Consider the following 20,849-nt stretch of genomic DNA (forward strand, 5'->3'; position numbering starts at 1 on the left):
CAGCAGCTCCACTGCCTCTACCTGAGGACCCGGCACCAAAAAACAAACACCACAGACTAGACTGCCTCACTCCAGTTGATATACATATTTGTTGTTGTGGACATCAGGAGGACTATCAGGTGGAGAAGGAGAAGCCAGTGTGGGGATATTCTGAGCCGACAGCGAGCAGCACTCCATCATGCAGGTGATAACATGTGCGTTGTTTACGCTCTTCACCCTCCCTATCAGCACCGTGTCGGAGGCTGACTCCTGCCCTGCTGTCTGCGAGTGCTCTGAGTGGAAGACTCACACAATCTCCTGCTTTGACATTGATATTCTTCCCAGGTTTCCAGCAAGCACGGAGACACTGTAAGTATGCGTACAAAACGCATCTGTAGAAGCGATTCTGCTGGGCTTTTCTTTTTTTTTTTTTCATGCATTTTGAATGTAAAGTGCTCTTAACCCCGAGGAAAAACCATTATAATATCATGAATATTCCTTCAAAGTGTTCCCACAGGGACTTTGAGGCTGGCTGTGATGTTAAGTAGTTATTCCACTTTGAGGTATTATTTACGTCTATGTTCCAGCTGTCAGTGTGACTTGTAGTCTTGATTTGGTGTGAAATGAAGCCAATCTTGAAAAATATTAAAGGAACACTGAACTTATAAATAATTGATAATTGTAAAAGTATGCTTTAATGACTGTGGTGAGTCATTCATTTGCACCATATTTTACAACATCCTGGGCTGTTCCTCCATCCATGATAACAAAATGACTCAATAAAGCTCTTACGTGTGTGACTGAACAGGTGAAAAAGTCAAGCTACATTTCTGAAATATATAGTAGATTTTCAGGTTTAGTTGTGCTCTGTTTTAACTATCATTCCAAATATGCACCACAACACCTGGTCCCTAAGTCTTGCAGATTTACTGTATTTAAGATCTGAGGATATATGGAGGGAGAGACAGTGAGACAGAGAGAAAAAGAAGAAACCCAGAACACAGATGTCCACTTCAGAGGGTCTCACATAAGGCTGTGGGGTGTTTAAATGTGTAGTGTCCACGCTGCAGACAAGAGACATTTTCAGAAACAGAGGTGGCTACTCCCCAGTGTTTGATTAAAACTCAGTGCGCGCCATCCTTTTCTGTGCCTGCATTTCAGGACATTTTTAGAAAAAACACAAACATACCTGCTGACATTTAATCATTCAGTTTCAACAAGGAGACGCGCTGTTCAGCTGATGGGCTCAGCTTATTTGCCGGCAATCGGACTGTATACAGTATGTGTAGTGAAGCGGAATCACAGCACGCCCACCTCTCTTTCCAAGATATAACAGTGTACTCATTTCACTGCCAGCTAGTGCTGCAGCTAATTATTCTTTTCTATCACTGATTTTCTGCTCATTGTTTTTTTGAAATAGTAAGAAATAATAAAATGTCAGAAAATTGTGAAAATCCCTCTCACAGTTTGCGAGAGCCCTTGGCTTTACATCTTCTTTCACTCCTGTGCCACATACATGATAAATTCAAGAAAAAGTAAACCTCGTCAATGAAATCAGAGTGGAGCAGAGGCGATTTTGTTCAACTGTGTGAGCAGTGGGACATTAAACCAACAGAACTGTGAAAAACTGACCCAACCAACAGCTGAGCTATGAGCAGTCTGTCCTCTTGTTATCTGAGACCCCAAAGAATCTGTCAGGAATCTTGGGAGCCGACATGATGTCAGGGTCACCTCTGAAAAATGTAGCGGGGTTTGTTCATTTCCTAAATTGCTTAAGTACAGGGCGAAAATTATGCAATAGAGAACAACCAGTTTGCCATGGCCTTGAGTGATGGAAACACATGCCTTTCAGAGGGACTCCGTGGCATGTGTGGAAACATAGAATTGGAGGAGTTAGAGAGGGTATTTCCATTTAAATCAACATTCTTGAATGGGAAATCAGCTGCTATTGTTGCATGGTAGAAACTAAACTTTTTGGTGATGCTTTTGTGGAAATAGCCTACAATTTTAAACGCTGTGGTCCTATAGCACTATTTTTAGCATTTTCAATGAGTGTACTTTTGCACTTTTGTCACAGAGGAGGTGCACAGTGTATTACATTGCATGTTGCTGAGGGAGGGCTGAGACCTGGGGGTTATCACTCAGTAATGTGCTGTCTCGGTTGACTACAGATGTTATCGTACAAATGATAACAATTCTACACCTCTTACAAAAAAAAGAAAATGAAGGTCAGTGACATGTTGATCTATCCACAAATTGATCCATCAAATTTTTACTCATGACATTTATAGCCGTGGTTGCAGCACCGCTCAAGGGACGGTAATGTTGGTGTGTCTGTTGGACGGTCAGTCCACTACTTTGGTCCAGACGAAATGTCTCAATAAATATTGGTTGGATTGCCATGCCATGTCCATTTGTCCAATTCTTTGGTTTAACAAATGATATTACCATCAGCACTTTCTGCAAAATTTGAAAATAGAGGTTGACATTTTTGGTGAAATGTCTCAACAACATTGGATGGCTTGCCGTGAAATTTGGTACAGGAGTCCATGGGCCCCAGAGGGTGAATCCTACTGACAATAGTGATGGTCAGGATGTTCATGTCGCCTTCAGGATGAATTGTAATACCATCAGCCTCAGCTGTAACTAGTGCTGGTTAGCAGTACAGCCTCAGAGAGCTGCTAGCATGTCTGTAGCTCTTGGTCTTGTTATTAATATGGACTTTTAGGAAGCACACCTCTAATGAAGTAGCATTTAAGCATACAGGTGAGATTCCCCAATTATCATGCAGATAATGATGATTTCGACATGTGTTACTCTTACTCAAAATTCCTCTAAAGCACTGATGTAGAGCTCACTCATGATAATTTAGGCTAAGGAGGAGGTCCTGTGCTATGTTATGATAATCCTCATTCCTTTCTTACAGTTTATTGGAACATCCCTCCATCCCAAACACCACTTTGCATCGCCTCCAACAGCACCCATCACATATAATTATCTCCCGATCACTGCCCCAATTCACACGTCCACGTGCCCCGATGTCCCCTACGATTTCCTCACATGCCTGCCCAAAGTTTACCTAGACCCCTCAGGAGGATAGAGAGACATGAAAGCATGCCACCAAGCACTGGATCGTCAACCCTCCTGATAAAAATATCTGCCAGATAAGCCCGAAATAGACTGAGTATTGAGCGGGATGTTCCAGCAGATGAGGCGTGAGGAAGTTTGATCTAGTTGTACACACACTGGGAGATGAATGACCCTGCTGCCCTAGTCAGGCCACTGTGCTCCAGTCCTGCTGACTCCAGCAGAGCCTGGCTGTCAGCTCATTTGTGCTATTGGCCCTTTGTCTTAATTGTTACCTCTGCCAGGAGCTTAAGCTTTGAACTGTTAGTTTGTCTGTCTGTCAGCACAAGATTTCTCATTACAGATTTCCAAGAATTGGGCCGATGAAAAAATCAGTGATGTTTTTGTGGTGGCCTGGACTTGGAATTTTATTCTGCTTTCTGAGTTTCATCTTTTAAAGCTTGCTTTTTTTCACTGGTGGAGGTTTAGGCTCTCCAATTGCTTTCAAAACCCTTCTTTATAATGTCATCATTTTGAAATTACCCCATTATAGGCAAATACTTTGTCACTTTCTGCATTAATTCTGTTATTAACATAAGAGTCCGATTAAGAATTCTTATGTGGAGGAAAACGTGTGAAAGTTCTATTCGCAAACCCAAATGCGAATGCAAAGCAGACGTCTGTGCATGTTTGTGTGTGAGTCTGCATATGTGGATACTTAGAGTTTGGAGTGCTGTGTGTGTGCATGCGTGTGTGTGTGTGTGTGCGTGTGTGTGTGTGCGTGCGTGCTTGTGGAGGTTACTCCATGTGTCACTGCGAGTCAGAGAGGTGGAAAGGAAAGCACAGACATGCTTAAAAGCCTGCGTAGCGTGACTCCCGACTGTGTCTGGACGATGCATTCAAATACAATATTTACCTTTTACAGCACATTTCTCAAACACCCAGAGAGTTCCATTTGAGAATAATTAAGAGGAAAAAAAAAAAAGACTTCAAGGGAAAGGGGGAAAAAACACAGCGGTTCCACTCTTTTAAAAACATCAGAATTTTTGGACTGCTCTTTAAACATGTGATAACTCGTCATATTCGTTACTCCTCGACCTCTCATCTCATAAAACCGACTGCTGAGTGAAGGTCTAATGCTGTTCCCTGAATGGTAACAGATGAGCACTGGGATTAATTGTAAAGAAGTGGGACATTGAACATCATGAGGTGTGCTGAGATTACTGGAAATACTGACTGTTCCCCAGGTGGACTGATGGATCGTGTAATGAAAATGGTTACTGTTACTTCATATTCTGCAATAATTCTCTCATATATATAAGAAAACAAATAGAAATGTAATCTTTAATAAAACCTAGGAAAAAAATAATTTAGAAGATAAATCAATTTGCACCATCACCCGTCCCAACTACTTTCTCTTTAACTTCCTACAGTCAGAAGACACGAGATGAGAACAGAAAGATTAAATAGTAACTCTGAATCTAAGCAGTCTGACTGAGAATCCATGTGTTATAGAGACAGTATTTCACCATGATAGGAGTTTACATTGAATCACACTGGAAAAAAGGGTAGCTTGAAATGTGCAGCAGAATATGTAAGTGACTCTTTCTACCAGTCACCACAGACCATTACTCATCAAAGTGCGACAGAGCCATAGAAAACACGGCTACGTTGCCAATCCAATGCTCACAATATTCTGAATTATGTGGCTTCTCCCCACTTCAAACTCAATTCCCAACGTGTTTGTTTTCTCGGGTTGGTATCCAAAATGACAAATTGGGGGGTGGGGGGGGGGGGGTGCTTTTCTCCTCAAGCCTCTGAGATGGGCTCATTGGTCTTCTCCCTGCGCTTCTGAGAGAAAATGCATGCTGGTAATTTGTGTTTGAGTGCAGCGGCGAACCACCGCCGTTCTGACAGGGGTGTTTGGTGGAAGGGTCTGCTCTGTGTCCCTCTGTTTGTTTGAGTTTGTCAAAGCGCATACAGGGCGCTGTGCTCCCGTGTCTACCGACTGACTAACCCCCCCCCCCCCCATGTGAGCGTGATCCAGACTCATGGTCCAGATCTCAGCCTCTGAATTAGTCTATTGTTCCCCTGATGAACCAAAGGTGCATGAAGATGGCGGCTTTTGCTCAGTCACTTTTTATACCTGTTCCCAAATGGATGCGTACACTGTTGCCAATTGAGACAGGATGCAGTGGAACAAACACCAAATGCGCATCCTACTGCGGGAGGGCTGCAGAATACAATGTGACATCAACACATGTGGCTACCATCTTAATCTCTTTCATCTATTATTATGTTGTGATTCCCAATTCCACCACAACTAAATCTGCAGCAAGATCACAGGAAAGAAATAACACATTTTCACCATTTAAGAGGAGGTAACAGTGCCCAAAATGTACTTCTAGATATTTTGGGAGATACGCTTATTTGCTTTTGTTGTTAAGTGGATGGATTAAACAAATTAGATATAAAATAATGATTGGTGAGCTTTAGAGGTGGAAGGTGGAATTTTCTGCCTTTGGACAGAGTCTGCCCCCCCCCCCAGCATTTAGCCTTTATGCTAAGCTAAGCATCTCCTGGCTATGGCCTCATACTGTATTTGTCATGCACATGTGAGAGTCCTGTTGATCTTCTCATCTAACTCTAAGGAAGAAAGCAAAAAAGCTTATTTCCCAAAATGTCAAAATACATATTTCTCTCTTTGAGAATTGTTCAATTTTAAACAATTTTTCTTTCTTTTACTGAAAAACTTGCAGTCCGCTGAAAGGGTTGAATTGTGGGTACATATCTAATTCTAAACATTTGCTTTTTCATGACTTAACCCTTGGTTAAGTGTAATGTTGGGTACTCATTTATCCTGAACAATGTGGAGGTCCGCTTTAGTCTGTGTTTTGTACACTCAGGTCTTAACCTGAAACATTGTCCTAAACAGACCCAGACGTTGTTTGATTTGGCTTCCAGCTCAGGTCCAGTCAGATCCAAGTCTTTGGTTTTTCCAGTGTTCCTAGAATAAGGGGGTCTGTTTCACCATTTGCTTCAAAGAAACCTTTCATCTGACTCGAAAATGTATCATTGTCGGGCCTTTATCTATCATTCCCTTTTTCTCCTCTCTTACCTGCACACTGCCTCCTTCTCTCTTCTTGTCTAGAATCACTGGACAATTGTAAAGACAAAAATTCTGCACATGAATTGTGCTTTTTGATAACAGAATCACTTTCATTGCAAAGAGAATCTTAAGATTTTTTTTACAGTGCTATGGCATTGTGAATGTCACTGTGCTCTCCTCCATTCAAGAAATAGTTTGACACTTTGTTTGACTTGCTTCCTGAGGGTTAGATGAGAGGGTTGATACCACTCTCATATGCTGTGATAAATATGAGGCGATAGCCAGGAGATGGTCAGCTTAGTGTAAAGGCTTGAAACAGGAGGAAAAAGCAAGTCTGACTCTGTCCAGAGGAAACAAAATGTACCATCTACCAGCACCTAACACATTAGAGCTCATTTGTTTAGTATGTACAAAAAGTGAAGTGTAAAAACAATATGTCATTTTATGACGGGTTACAGTATGTGGCAGACTGGGTCTTGGCCAAAAGCAATTGCCAGGCAACCAGCACTCCAGACCAGGAAATCACCTGGCATCTAACCCTCCATCAAACCAGAATGTGTCATTGTCACACTTTTTTTTTTTTTTTTTTTACAGATAAAGCAATAAAAGATTTAATGTGCTAATTATTGAGGTCCTGTTAACTTTGGACAGACAAGCTGGTTCCAGTTTTTATGCTAAGCTAAGATAACCTGCTGCCGGCTCCAGTTGCATACTCACATGTGAGAGTGGAATCTGTCCTTTCATCTAACTGCAAGAAATGTGCGTTTCCCAGAATATCTAGCATCTATTATCTAGAATACCGTGCTACTAATAACAAAAAGACATTGAAGATATTAAGAATGAAATGTGTTTGTGACAACTAAAATGTTCGTCTTTATTTTTTAACCAGATGGCTCTTTGAGACCCGTCTGTCATCCATGCGGGCAGACGCCTTCTCCAGCATGGTCAACATCTCAAGGATGTGAGTGGCAATTGATTCTGCGGGATTATTTCATTCAAGGCTTTTCATTAGCTGCTTTTTCAAACGCGAACCCTTCACAGCCGCTGTCATCCACCTGTTGTCTTTCAACTGCTTTGCTTCAAAGTGGGAACTTATCCCAGCTCCAAACTGCCCTCCCCTTTCCTTTTTGTCTCCCACCCAAGCAGATGATATGCTCTCTGTTTAGTATCACCGCTGGCTCCTAATCACAGCTGGAAGCGCTAATGCATTCCTTCAATAGGAATGTTGGTCCTTCAACCGCAGCGGGGCTTGGACATTGGCTAGGTATTTCAGCACAGCTTTTTGGGCGTGCGGTGATTTTAGATTCCCAGTAGAGGTGAAATCTCTGCGTCGAGGTAAAATATACATTTGAGCCTTGATCCCCAGCCGCTGAGTCCAACGTCTGTGTCCAAGTCATGCATGAAGGGAGATGGAGGTGTTTTTTTTTTTTTTTGTAAACCTCCGCCCGCCACGAGCGCTCACAGCCAGTGTTTCCACTGACTCTTTTTTGTCTATCCACATAAAATGATAGGCTGTGTGATAGAATCCCAGCAAAATGTCAGATCTCCAAATACAAGCTCTTTTTTATGTTGTCAACACTGAGGTGTGTTTTATTAGCTGCTCAGTAATAGCTATAGGTAAACAGAAAACATGTGTTTTTTTTTCCATGAAAGTAAGCCATTTATGAGGTAAGCTCAAGTTCATGGTTTATTTAAAGAGCATACTTGTTACCAAGTAATAACAAATGGGAGCGGAGTGACTGATGACTGGGTAATGTATATGTGAGGTGCATACCTGTAAAATTGCCCATGACTTTAGAGGCTTTAGACAAGCTGGCTTGATAAATTGAGGAGAGAGTTGCAGCCTTTAGGATAATTTTTAGAGCCACACATTCAAGCTCATTTATGAAAACAGTGTTACGTTTCACTCGCATGCAGGGACGCTACCGCCATTTACAAAAAACAACAACATTATTTTGATATTGCAAAGCCAATTTGTACGCTCGATTTGGTTTTCAGCACTGTGTATTTCTTTTAGCTATATATCGGTGGATGTGACACTGCAGAGGCTGGAGAGGCACTCGTTCTACAGCCTGAGGAAAATCACCCACATGTGAGTAACTAAAGGGAAAGGGCACGCTCTTTGTATTGATCTGTATTGATTAAGCTGTTCCTTTGGTCTCTGGAGGGAAAAAAAAAAATGCTTAATTTTGAACCTTGCCAGCAGCAATTGGAAGCAAGGAAAAAAACACATTAGAAACGTATTTCTCTCCTGCACACCACTTACTGTGCCTCATCAGAGCGGTATAGAGCAGTTTGCCTCACTGGCAACTAGAGAAATTGAAAGAGAATACCCTGTTGTGGGATTACTCCATGCAAATCAGACGAGAAACAATTCAATTTGATGAGATTTGGACTATCATTACGGAGCCTGGTCTGAACAGACAGTGAGAATGAGCATGTTAGAGCAGAGAGGCCAAAAAACAGGCAGTATTTGGCGTCCGTCCTCGTCTTCATGCTCCAGCTCTTGTTGAAGCAGCTCAGGGGAAAAAGTCTAGCAAGGTGCACTCTATTCTCAATTATGGGATAGAGATTTATGGCCGAGTCTCTGGGTGGACCACACACTTTCCAGCAGAACACCTCCTAGCACTTCATATATTACTGCAAGACTTCCTGCCTATGTGAATGATTTGTTCCAAGTTACAGCATCTTGTAACACAGCATTTTGTGTATACGTAATTTGTTTCCACTCTTCAGTTACTATATAAAATGCGGGCGTGCGTAGCCGTTTGAGACAAACTATAATTAACAGCTCCCGCGATTAATTGTGCACGACTCGATGCATGTCTGCGTATCATTTGCCCATCATTTTTTATCTTGACTATCCTTCCTAGAGTCTAGTCTTTAGCCTTGTTAGCTGCTGAATTCCAGACATCAAACCACAGACAGAAACGATAATTCAAACCGCCAGCTGAGGGTTGTGTTTGTGTTCTGGTGGTGTATTTTGGATCTCCGGGGCCTATTTGCCACTGATTGGTGTGGTGTAGTGCCATACATCAGATAATGGCATCTCTCTCAGGTTTCCTTCAGGGTCAGACACAAATTAATGCTCTGCTTCCTGTTGGCTGCTTGAGGCCAACAGCAGCTGTGGATCCAGGACTGCAGTTAGAGCTGAGAATTCAGAGAGGGCCGGGAGAAGTTTGAAACACGCCACCATCAAGATAAACCAACAGCTTTAAAGAGTCTTAGCTTTTACTGGGAAGCAAAATAGTTTTTGAAACAGATAAATCTCACTTTTGGTAATCTTTCGGTACAGTGCAATAATGATTAACCTGTACACACACACTTATAAGAACTTCTATATTCTCACTCATTTGTAGCACAAAGGAAAGTGTGTATTTTTTGTATTGTATCTGTACAGCAGCAGTAACAGCAGTTTGGTTCATGTCATCATAGCTTCAAATTGAAGCTGCAATAATTATAATTTTCATATTAACTGTGGGTCAAACTAATGTGTAAGTGTAAATGCGACTCTGCAGTTTCCCTCAGCTTGATGTCTTTAAGCTGATTGTTTTGGTTTTACGGCCCACAGCGTAACTATTTCATGCAATGTTCTCATAATGCTCATTTCCAGCTGCAGAAAGCAGCTGTTTTCAGCTAAAACACCCTCTGGTAAACACACTGTGTTCAGCCCGACAAACACCAAGAGAAAAAAAAAACAGCTAAAATGAGAGAGAGTAGTTTGGGTGCCCCCAAGTGGCCCAAAAATCTATTATTTCTGCTTTAAGATGACGACATATAAATGTACATATAACGTACATACTGTATCATCATCTAAATGATAACAATGTAGAGGAGCTTCTTCATGTGCAAAAAGGATCTATTTCATACCTCAACTGTGACAATGTGTGAAAAACATTAATTAACAGGTCATAAGAGCATCATCAGCACAATTTAATGGTCAATTTAACTTGAAACGATAGCTCTTCTTTCATGTTTTTGACACTTCGTTTCCCTTTGGCACAGGAAATGAACTGATTCTTCTTTGAACAGCCTTGTGTGTTTTTGTGCAGGCAAGACCATTTTCCCATTTGACGATGGTACAGTTTACTTTGGCGACACGAACCTGATTCTAGTTTTTAGTAAGACTGGATCCAAGAGCGCAGACCTTTTCAAATTGCTTAGTTAACATGACCAGCCAAAGAAAAGACCACCCACAGAAACACAAACTTTATCAATAGAAGATCCAAGTAAAAGGAAATCAAACTCTCAACAGCCCTGTTTCACTGACCTTCTGGGGGTCTAAGAGTTGAGACAAAGATACAAACTTCTCACCTCACCTGGATCAGAGAACTCAGGCCACGCTCACACTAATACGTTTTCATTTTAAAACAAAAAGGATCTCCGTTCAGACGAGCCTTTTAGCACTGTATCAGAAAAAAATCCACACTAACGCACCTGAAAATGCACATCACATGACCATTCACATACACTGGACGTACATGCCTGTGTTTGGTTTTTCCTCCTGCACATGCAGGCGGCAACAACAGAATAAAATGCAGAATTGAACTGCTGCATACACAACAAGATCAGCAACACCTGTAATTCCTTGTCGATGTTGAACCACTGGGAAGATGAACCTCTCCCGCCGACCATGACCACATCTGTCTGCTGGGCTGAGTGCGGTTTGTCAGGTGTGTGAAGAGGGGCCAGCACACACGTTCCAGGGCACCACATAGCTTCAGACCAGCCCAGGGTGGACCAGAATAAACACACTAATGAAGCACTAATTGGACTCTACTTCCGGCCCTGGCTGTCTGCACCGAGTTTCCCTTCTCTTGCACGCTGACATGCACCTTGTCCTGTTCTGTCAGCAAGTTCTAAGACAGTGTGTGTTTCTGAATGTGTGTGCAAACAGTTTCATAGCGGCCACCACACACAGTTCTACCTATTACCTGTGCTTTGAATTAGTTAAATTTTATGTGCATTTTAAGTACATTTTTGCATTGTCTGTTCTTTCAGAGAGATACGAAATGCAAAAAGTCTGACCTACATCGACCCAGAGGCTTTTAAAAATCTCCCGAACCTCAAATATCTGTGAGTATTTTTCAGCACATGCTCTTTTTTGAAACTCTGAGACTGTTTTTGTCATTGAATTCCACATACTGACAATATTATGGTAACCCGAAAATGAGTGGTGTATATTTAAAATGTTTAAGTCTGGCAATAATTTGGACAGTGTGATCTGTTCATAGCATTGTGTGTAACTGTTTGGGCAAGACTAAGTCCTGCTTTCTCTGACTTTAATGCAGCGGTACAGGTCGAGTCGAGAAAAGTGACTGAACACTGAACATTTTAGAAGAAATTCAATGGATTTGGCCTGAGAATGAAATATGTCAACCTAGTCTAGATTCTTGACTAGAAAATTATAGGTTGTTGTTTCCCCATTGCAGGTTAAAAAAAACTGTGTTTTTTAAGTCTGATCTCATTGGCTATTGGTGTAACAAATAATTCTGCCAGTAAATGAATTGGGCTAGTTATTATTAAATGATTTCTTGTACTAAACAAAGATCTTTAGGACTGTTTTTGTAGTAGAAATAGTCACTTACTTTTGTATTACACTGTTGGCTGATATAATCCCACACAGGGTTAATAATAAGAAAAGCATATATCATATATGTTCTGACTGTTTTTATACTCTTTCTGCTCAGGGGAATTTTCAATACCGGCCTTACTTTCTTCCCAAACTTGGGCAGCATCCGCTCTAATGACATGAACTTCATCCTGTAAGTTGCTCCGACTTTACAACTTTTAAGATAAGCACACTAATCAATATTTATGCTCACTAAAACTGCTCCTTGTAGCATTTTAATGTCAGCAATTCATCGCCACATTAATTCAGAGCCATTACTCTGAATTGAATCATAAACCAACAATATTGTCAGCAAGATGATAAGCTATTTCAGCTTTCTCACGCACTGTATGTTATACTGTTTAAGGAACAGAAAGATGGAGGCATTCTTCCACTGCAAAGAGAGCTGTATATATATTTGTTGCAATATCAAGGAATAAAGAATGAAAAGGGGGCATAGTGATGTAGGGATTTGGTAAAAGCTACCACTAACAAGACCACTTGCCTTTGTAAATTTGATTATTGAAATACAAAATATTACATAGTCATGGTTATTTGCTTGTGTGTGCATTTTTGTTTTTGAGTCAATAAGCGTCTGTGTTTCCATGGGTCACCTTCTGCATGAAATGATCTCCGTCTATACACAGGTCTTCACATCTGTGTGTCATCGCCTTCTCAACTCTATCTAATTTCATTTTCCTGCTGAGCCATAAAACTTCAGAATACATTCATCAACTGCATTGCTCCCTATTTCACTTTCCAGTGAAAGGCATTTATTTAGAACACCACGTTATTTCCTCAAATCGGTGTCCTTTCCTTTGCAGGGAAATTGTTGATCATCCCTACATCACTGAGATCTCGGCCAACTCATTCTGTGGCATCACCAGCGAGGTGCTGACAGTGTAAGAGATCAGCGAGAGCAATCACATGCATGCACACATGCAGATACACACGTACCTATACTGTGCGTGAATGTACCAAACAGAACAAAGCATACACTTCTATACAAAATGTATAAGGGAAATGTGAACTTGATTTAATAAACACATGGTGAGCGTTATAAGACTGCTGTTGTCCTTTATCCCTAAATCCAATACAAACCCTAAAATAGCCACTAGAAGAAATGGGGATTGGCCAAAATGACCTCACTTTAAAAACATGCCCTCATTCTGAACTCACTTGAAACTCACAAAGATAGTAAAAAAAACAAGTACCCAGATACTCATACACAACAGGCTATCGCATGTGTGCAGTTAGGTTTGGGAGCAAGGGAAGAGGGATTGCAACTTTAATCCACAAAACGGCATGTCACAGAAACTGTTGGGCTAAAAACCGCAAAATTGCACGGACAGATCTATGCAGTGTGAAATAAGTGGCTCCTACTGCAGATGAAGCGTCCACAAATGGAAAATGTTTTCATTCCGTAGATTAGGTTATTAGATCTAAAGAAACAAATTCCATTCAGTGCTATTTTCTTATGTTACTGTGTAAACTTCTTTGATTCCAGGATGCTGTATGGAAACGGCTTCAGAGAAATCCAGCATCATGCCTTCAACGGGACCAAGCTGGATCAAGTGTATGTTATGTGAACTCCTTCAAATCTTCTTTAATTGTTTAAAACCTTGTTTCATTCCTAATTCCTTGTGTATTATTTTCAAAAGTTATTTATTATTCACTTGATAAGCTTTCACTGTTTTGACGTTATTTTTTATAAAATTCAATTATTAAATCACTTTTTTTTTTCTTTTGCTAGGACACCAAAATCAGCCGATTTAGAGGTTTTGCAGTTCTCAAAAAATGAGGTTGCTCAGTATTTTGCCTGGATTAAGTCATGTCTGACATCTGGCATGTGTAATTCCTTACCCAAAATTACCCAAAAAAAGCAGTAGGATCTCAGTTGGGTCTCTCCAGGCCCTCTCATATGTACTCAAAAAGGGCCTAAGCCCAGCTCTTGATTAGTAAGATGGAGTTCTCATGGGAAAATATGTTTCCAAAAGAGGGCATCAGGAAGTCTGCATTAAGAGTTCCCCTCTCTCATACACTCAATGACACTGACCCCGTCTGTGTCAGACTTGAAAAAAATCAATTTCACACTTGTATATTCAATAGCTTCAGTTGGACAAAATGCGAGTGAACGGGTTAGCGTTGCTTCCTTTTGTCGCAACATGTTTTCTTCCTTCTTGTCACCCCCTGGTCCAGAATCCTGCATATTCAGGATATGAGGTATTAACGATATTAATTTAAGATCCCTCTCCTCTTTTACAACACCTACACACATCCCTGGTCCTTATAAGAGCCTAATTAAGCCATCGGTCGGTGACTAGTGAGTCTTCTCACATGGGTGTTTGTCTTGGCACCTGATCTGCTCTGAGGGGAGAACTGATCCCAGCACAGCCTGACCAAGACAAACACACCCCTCACAGGTCTATTATCCTTATTAGATTTAAGGGATTCAGGGAGATGTGTAGTGAGGGTGCAGTGTGTTTAAAGAATACGCCATCAATTCTTATACTGTCTGATTTAAATCAACAACGTGAGTTGGACCCTTTTCTGTCATGTTTCACCTCTGAAATCTGAGAAAATAAATAGAGAAATGTGCAGTGATGAGGCTTAGGAAAATGTTATGCCAAGCCTTGCCTCTGTCAGTCTGATTGAAATGTGAAGGATAACTTTTCTCTTAATAAACTTAAATTTGTGCTTTCCTGTCCAGCGACCTCCACAGGAATAAGTACCTCACCAAGATGGATGAAAGGGCTTTTGCGGGCACCATCAGCGGCCCCATGCTTCTGTAAGTACCTGAAAATTTGAGCCCCTCCTATTAACTCTTAATTACACACAATTCTTACCACACATAGTGCCTTTCAACTTAATCATCTCCAAGAGGGAGCCACAGTGTTTTAAACTCAGTTTCAGGATATTTCTTTGCAGGTTTAATTTTTCTATTACTACTACCACGTAAAAAAAAAAAAAACAAAGTCTGATCTATTGTCTAGATGAATTGAATAAATGATGAAATACAGTATTAGTTACATGCTTGCTCACAGCAACCTGCATGTAGCCTACTTTAAAGCAAAACTATGTTAACTTTTGAAAGAGAAGAAAAAAGCACATATATTCTCTTACAAATTAAATGTTGAACTCATAAGCAACAAAATGCACCCATGCTCAGTTCAGTACACTCAGGGCTTATACTGCTGCAGCCTTACATGGTCTGCTATGACCGGATAGATACTGCTGCACAACTGACGCTGACATTATATGCCGTAATTTACACTTGTGGCCACAGTGGCTCCTGTTACGTGGTCTCACTGGCTGATTTGCTTAGAGTTAGATTAAAGATTGATACCAGCTTTAAATGAGACATAGTGTGTCAATTAGGTAGGTATGCTAGCAAGTTGATTTAATTGGCTGCTCACTGTAGAAATATATTTGCTAGACAGACAGACATGAAAGTGGTATTGATCTTCTCATCTAACTCTCAGCAAGAAAGAAAAGTATCACAGTTTCAATGGTATTTTTCAAATTTACATATAGCAAACCATTTTGAAGGCATATATACTGATAAATAGCAGGCCTGGTTTGATAATTTCATTATTCACTCCATGTCAAATTATATTTCAACAATATCCTCATTCATGAAGTGCAGACTAGATGAGACATGTCTGCGAAATGGGATAGAATATCATCAAAGAGTAGAAATCACTCCTCCACAGCTGTGTCCTTGACCGGGAAATCTGAAACGCATTGTGTGCAAGAGTGACGTTTCTTTGATACTATGGTCTTGACCTGAGCACCGTTTTTAAAGGTTTATAATGCCAAAACCCTCTACCACGGCTATCTAGTTGCTGTTATGGCTCTGATCTAGCCATCGAGTGTCTGGTTAGGTAAATGGAGTTCGTGTGTAGGTCTTCTTCCTCTGTTCCATTGAGGAACATGTCCTGAGTGAGGTCACCTCCATGAGGTCATGAGCTAAACATCTGGGAATGACAAAATCAGACTGACACTCATAGAGTCTGTGCTGCTGCCTTTTCCTTTTTTTTTTTTTACAGCCTTACGCAATGTGCCCCATGAGAGGAGAAAAAGAGCAGAGGACAGAGAAGTGAGGAGAGAAAATGGGACTTAAAAAGAACAATTGAGCTTTTAGCAAGTATGAAATTGTTTGGCTTGTGTTTCTTTTATTTAATCAAATTAACCACCAAGTACAATGACAGAGATTTAATGGGTTAGGAAACTAAAGAAAGCAAAATAGAACTTGGCCTCAACTTGGCCCCTGGAAGGGGGGAGTGTCGCTGAACAGCGGAATGTCCTGATAATGGGATCACACAGGATGTTGGTGAGATTGTCAATCCCCTGCATGTCTTCATCCTGTTGAGGTTCAGCTGGCTTTTGCATGATGGCCGAGCGCAAGAAATACCGCATGTAATTGTTTAAAGATGATGAAAGAGTGAGGAGCTCACCCTAGGAAACAGATGGAGGGTGTTGTTTAATCCATCTATGGGCTCTCTGGTCTCATCATGTCTAGCTGCTCAGCAGATTTGCAGATAGTACAGTTGTTCCAGTGTGGAAAGGTAATGGATGGTTCTTTCAGGTAGTCAGATGAAAGCATAGAACTCAGGATTATTTATTCACATCCAGCAATTGCATTCTTTTATGTCATCAGGACTCCATACAGTCCATGATTTGATCACATGAAATTCCCTACATAAACCAAAGGAAAAGTCAAAACATTATAAGGTATTCTCATGATCCCACAGATGTCTTCTGTGTGCGTGGAAAGATAAAATACTTGCCAGGGGCGAGACCAACATTTAAATCCAATATTTCATAGAATACAGCAGCCACACTGCCATGGCCGGTTCAGCGGACTTAACGTACAGTATGTTCCAGCAGAGAAGAAGAGCAGAGCGGTGAAGGCTGTGGAAATATGGGGTTTGAATGTTGCTTCTGACCTGGGCAAATATTTTATCATTCCTGGCAGAAAACATACATCTGTGAAACCATAAAAATACCTTTGAAGACGCAACCTGCAGCTTGGCAACAGATAAAAAGATTGCTTAGGGAAGACTATGTGACTGGGTCATGGAGTAACAAATGAAGTTGTAAAGTCACAAAAGCTAGGACGTAGCCAAGAACTACTGGACCCATGCATTGAAGATAACCCTGCCGCTCCCTTCACTTTCCTTCTTATCACCACTCTACCATTATTAGAGCCAAAAACAAAAATCTATGTCAATGCATCTAATGTATCTTGTTAAATTCTTTAATTCCCTTTCTGTCTTAAAGAGACGTGTCCCTAACAGGGATCACCTCCCTCCCGACCACAGGTATGGATTCTCTCCGGGAGCTGAAGGCGCGCAATGCCTGGGCCCTCGAGAAACTGCCGCCCATCAACACCTTCAAGCATCTTACTATTGCCAACCTCACCTACCCCAGCCACTGCTGCGGCTTCAAAAACCGCAAAAAGAAACGAGGGTAAGCGTTCATCAATTCTTCATTTTCAATCTGTTGTAAGTACTTACAAGAGTCAGAAATGTCATGTGGATGCATCACAAGAAGTGCCTCTGTAATGTATAAAAGACAAACAGCATCCAATAGAATGCTCTTGTAGTCTGTGTTTTTCATTTTTTTGGATGATCTACCACAGTGAGTGAGGCAGCTGCACTTGTATGGTGTGGATTTTGGCATGGTCTGAGTCAACTCTCTGACGTGTTTACCTATAACTTTTACAGTGCTTCCATAATTAGCGTCAGTCATTGCTGTTATTATAGGAAGAAGGTTGAGCCAGACTAATAATGGCTCTCAAAACAGGAATAACTTTTCTTGAACTGGATATATAAATTATTAGATTTGATTTGACACTTAGTGCAAGTGTGAATTGAAGCCAGGTGTGTTTTTTGTCTAATTTAGAAATAAAGTATTATTTCATGGACTCAATCTTATGTGTATTTGTGCGTATGTGTTTTTCAGCTTTTTGGAATACATCATCTGTAACCTGACTGCTTTCTATGATCAGCATCACAAGCGCTCTGTGGGGCCCCTCCGCATGCCTTCCCTCCAAGGGGACAGTGTGGTGGAAACAGTCTTGGACAAGGAGCCAAACGATGGAGGCCACAGAGAGTCCCAGCATGACTGGAGGAGAGGTGACTTCCATGGCAGCCTACACTATCACGCCTACTTTGGGGGCCAGCCAGATGAGGATGTGGGTTTTGGAGAAACCCTCAAGAACCCTCAGGAGGACACCAGCCAAGACTTTGACAGTCGTTACGATTATGTGGTGTGTGAGGAGGGAGAAGAGGTCGCGTGTGCACCAGTGCCTGATGAGTTCAATCCTTGTGAGGACATAATGGGTTTTGGCTTCCTGCGAGTGTCTGTGTGGTTTGTGAGTCTGCTGGCTGTTCTGGGAAATGTGGTTGTGCTCCTGGTCCTGCTCACCAGCCACTACAAGCTCTCAGTCTCCCGTTTCCTCATGTGTCACCTGGCCTTCGCAGATCTGTGTATGGGCATTTATCTGTTGCTTATTGCCTCTGTAGACCTCCACACCCGAGCAGAGTACTTCAACTATGCCATAGACTGGCAGACAGGCCCTGGCTGTGGACTTGCAGGGTTTTTTACAGTCTTTGCGAGTGAGCTGTCTGTGTACACCTTGACAGTGATCACTCTGGAGAGATGGTATGCTATCACCTTTGCCATGCGGCTGGATCGTAAGCTGCATCTGCACCACGCAGCAGCTGTGATGCTAGGTGGCTGGATCTTCTGCCTCCTTCTGGCCCTGCTCCCACTGGTTGGGGTGAGCAGTTACCAGAAGGTCAGTATCTGTCTCCCAATGGACACCCAGTCCACAGTGTCTCAGGTCTACATCTTGTCAGTTCTGGTCCTCAACATCCTGGCCTTTCTTATTATCTGTGCTTGCTACTTCAAGATCTACTGTGCAGTGCACAACCCCCACTACCGTTCTGGATCCAAGGACACCAACATCGCCAAACGCATGGCTGTCCTCATCTTTACTGATTTCTTGTGTATGGCGCCTATCTCCTTCTACGCCATGTCAGCTGTACTGGACCGGCCACTCATCACCGTCTCCAACTCCAAGATTTTATTGGTGCTCTTCTACCCGCTCAATTCCTGTGCCAATCCGTTCCTCTATGCCATCTTCACTAAGGCCTTCAGGGGGGATGTATTCATCCTCCTGAGTAAGGTGGGCCTTTGTCAGCAGCGAGCACAGCTGTTCAGAGGCCAGACAGTCTCGTCTAAAGGCAGCAGTGGGACATCTCAGGTCCGTAGAGACAAGGATAAGGTGAGGAAAGGTGGAAGCGGAGGTCAGGAAGAGGTGCCCATCCACATGAAGAAGTGCTCTAGACATACCTACCACCATGCAGTCTGCCAGCAGACAAGACCTGAAGAGAGCCAGAGCCTGAACACGTGAGCCAAAGATCATCTTGAGGTAGTAAAGCAAGACAGGTTCAGGTGGGAGAAGGCCTTGAAGTGTTTGTGGACATATCTGTTTGGATATTTAACAGAAAGCTCCAGTATTCTGTAGCTGCTTCAATTTTCAGGCCAAGTTCAGCTGTTTCCACAATTTCGGTTTTGATGATTTTATGGTTCCAGTTGTTGAAGAGTATCAAGTGACGATGAAATATGAGCCAGACGTCATCTCGCTTATACACTGTTGTTGTCCTTTGTATATGGAGGGACTGGTTAGAATACAATCAGAGAATGTTAAAGAGAAATTAGTAAAGATAAAACTCAAGCATGCATGTATAAGTATGAATAAAATCAATTTTTTCAGTATCTTTATTATATTGTATATTGAGTTTAACTTCAAATTATCTTTGTGCAGTCTGTCATTGATAAACAAGGAAATATAACAGATTTTCTTTTAAGTATTTCATTTTCCTGTGATAAGACCTTTCTGAGGAGCCCTATTTATACTTGGTTATTGTGTTCAAGGACCGCCTGCTGGCTCAGTGCTGTTCACAGTAACAAAAAAAAAAAAAAAAAAAAATTATCCAGTTTATGAAATTAAAAAAAAAACTGCTTTTCCTGTTGTGTTCTCAGTACCTCCCTATATTATGCACGGTAGGTTTTGGTGATTTACAAATGACAACAGCACACATTGTCTGCGATGTCTTGCTTTATGTTGTGGTTTTACCTGCAACTGAAAAGTAAATATGGACATCTATGCTTGACTGTGATGCTGGAAAGAGTGTTTTTACAGTGCAAGTGGACTCTGAAAATGTGCTTTTATATGGCTTATACCTGCACCAAACTGATGTATCACTTTCTTAGATTCATAAAATCTTTGTGTCCTTTTGGTCTTTCTTATTTCTTATTGTCAGTTTTTTAACATAACCAAAAATTGTTGCTTTCAATTTTTTCACATTGATCCAACAAAACCGTTTGCAGAGGTATGTCCTCATGTCCAAAGAGCATGTGATCCAATTACAAAAGTAAACACAGGGCATATTTTGAGTATTAGCAATTTTCTACAAATTACAGACAGGTATGATAATCACAAATGTGTACTGTTAAAGCCTTGTCTCTCCTTTGGAATGTCATGGTTGTTTTACTAGCATGATCGTGATATTTTTCCATCCTCTTACGGAAACAAGTGACTTATACAATCAGCAGAGATAGCTTTGCCTTCGCAGGGAGAGCTTAAAGCAAATACAGCTGAGAGTCCGGTGAGCTGCAGCACTGTAACTTGTGTGATATGGAGCCATTATGAGTTAAAGGACACCCTCTGCCAATGGCAGCTTAACATCTGGTTAGCATTTCATCTGCTGGGTGACATTTTTTCAAGGAAATATACAGATGAACGGGGGGACTTTCCAAGAAAGAGGGATCATTTCAGACTTTGTTTTTTTTTTTTTAATCTTGCTTGCAAAGTTGTCATGAAGATATTTGACCAGACTGCTGGACAGTTTGTTTCAGTATGAAAAAACATCCTCAACCTCATATCACTTTAGTGCACTCTCAAAGCATCAGTGAGTTTAAAATGGTTTAAACCTCAATGCTGGAAGGATTTCTTTTTAAGCTGAAAAAATTAAGAGTGGCATCTCTTCACCGTGTCCCAGACTTGACTCA

The 20,849-nt window shown here is 41.4% G+C and overlaps 1 protein-coding gene across 1 annotated transcript; it reads left to right on the forward strand.

Annotated features, from left to right (window-relative positions):
• Window positions 1-178: 178 nt before the first annotated feature.
• Window positions 179-19,188, forward strand: tshr (thyroid stimulating hormone receptor). The gene is made up of 10 exons (XM_076756315.1): window positions 179-348; window positions 7,044-7,115; window positions 8,172-8,246; window positions 11,156-11,230; window positions 11,845-11,919; window positions 12,590-12,667; window positions 13,273-13,341; window positions 14,476-14,553; window positions 17,049-17,237; window positions 17,733-19,188. Exons 1-10 carry the CDS (start codon window positions 179-181, stop codon window positions 19,186-19,188), a joined length of 2,337 nt encoding a protein of 778 aa, XP_076612430.1.
• The last annotated feature ends 1,661 nt before the right edge of the window (window positions 19,189-20,849 follow it).

This window comes from Chaetodon auriga, chromosome 18, assembly GCF_051107435.1.
Source record: "Chaetodon auriga isolate fChaAug3 chromosome 18, fChaAug3.hap1, whole genome shotgun sequence".
NCBI classification, from domain to species: Eukaryota; Metazoa; Chordata; class Actinopteri; order Chaetodontiformes; family Chaetodontidae; genus Chaetodon; species Chaetodon auriga.

Excerpts from the sequence above, each read along its gene's own strand:
- tshr (XM_076756315.1), top strand. The coding sequence starts at position 179 with ATGCAGGTGATAACATGTGCGTTGTTTACGCTCTTCACCCTCCCTATC. Across the intron at positions 8,247-11,155 it reads CTGAGGAAAATCACCCACAT|AGAGATACGAAATGCAAAAA; the intron begins GTGAGTAACTAA and ends CTGTTCTTTCAG. Across the intron at positions 13,342-14,475 it reads GGGACCAAGCTGGATCAAGT|CGACCTCCACAGGAATAAGT; the intron begins GTATGTTATGTG and ends TTTCCTGTCCAG.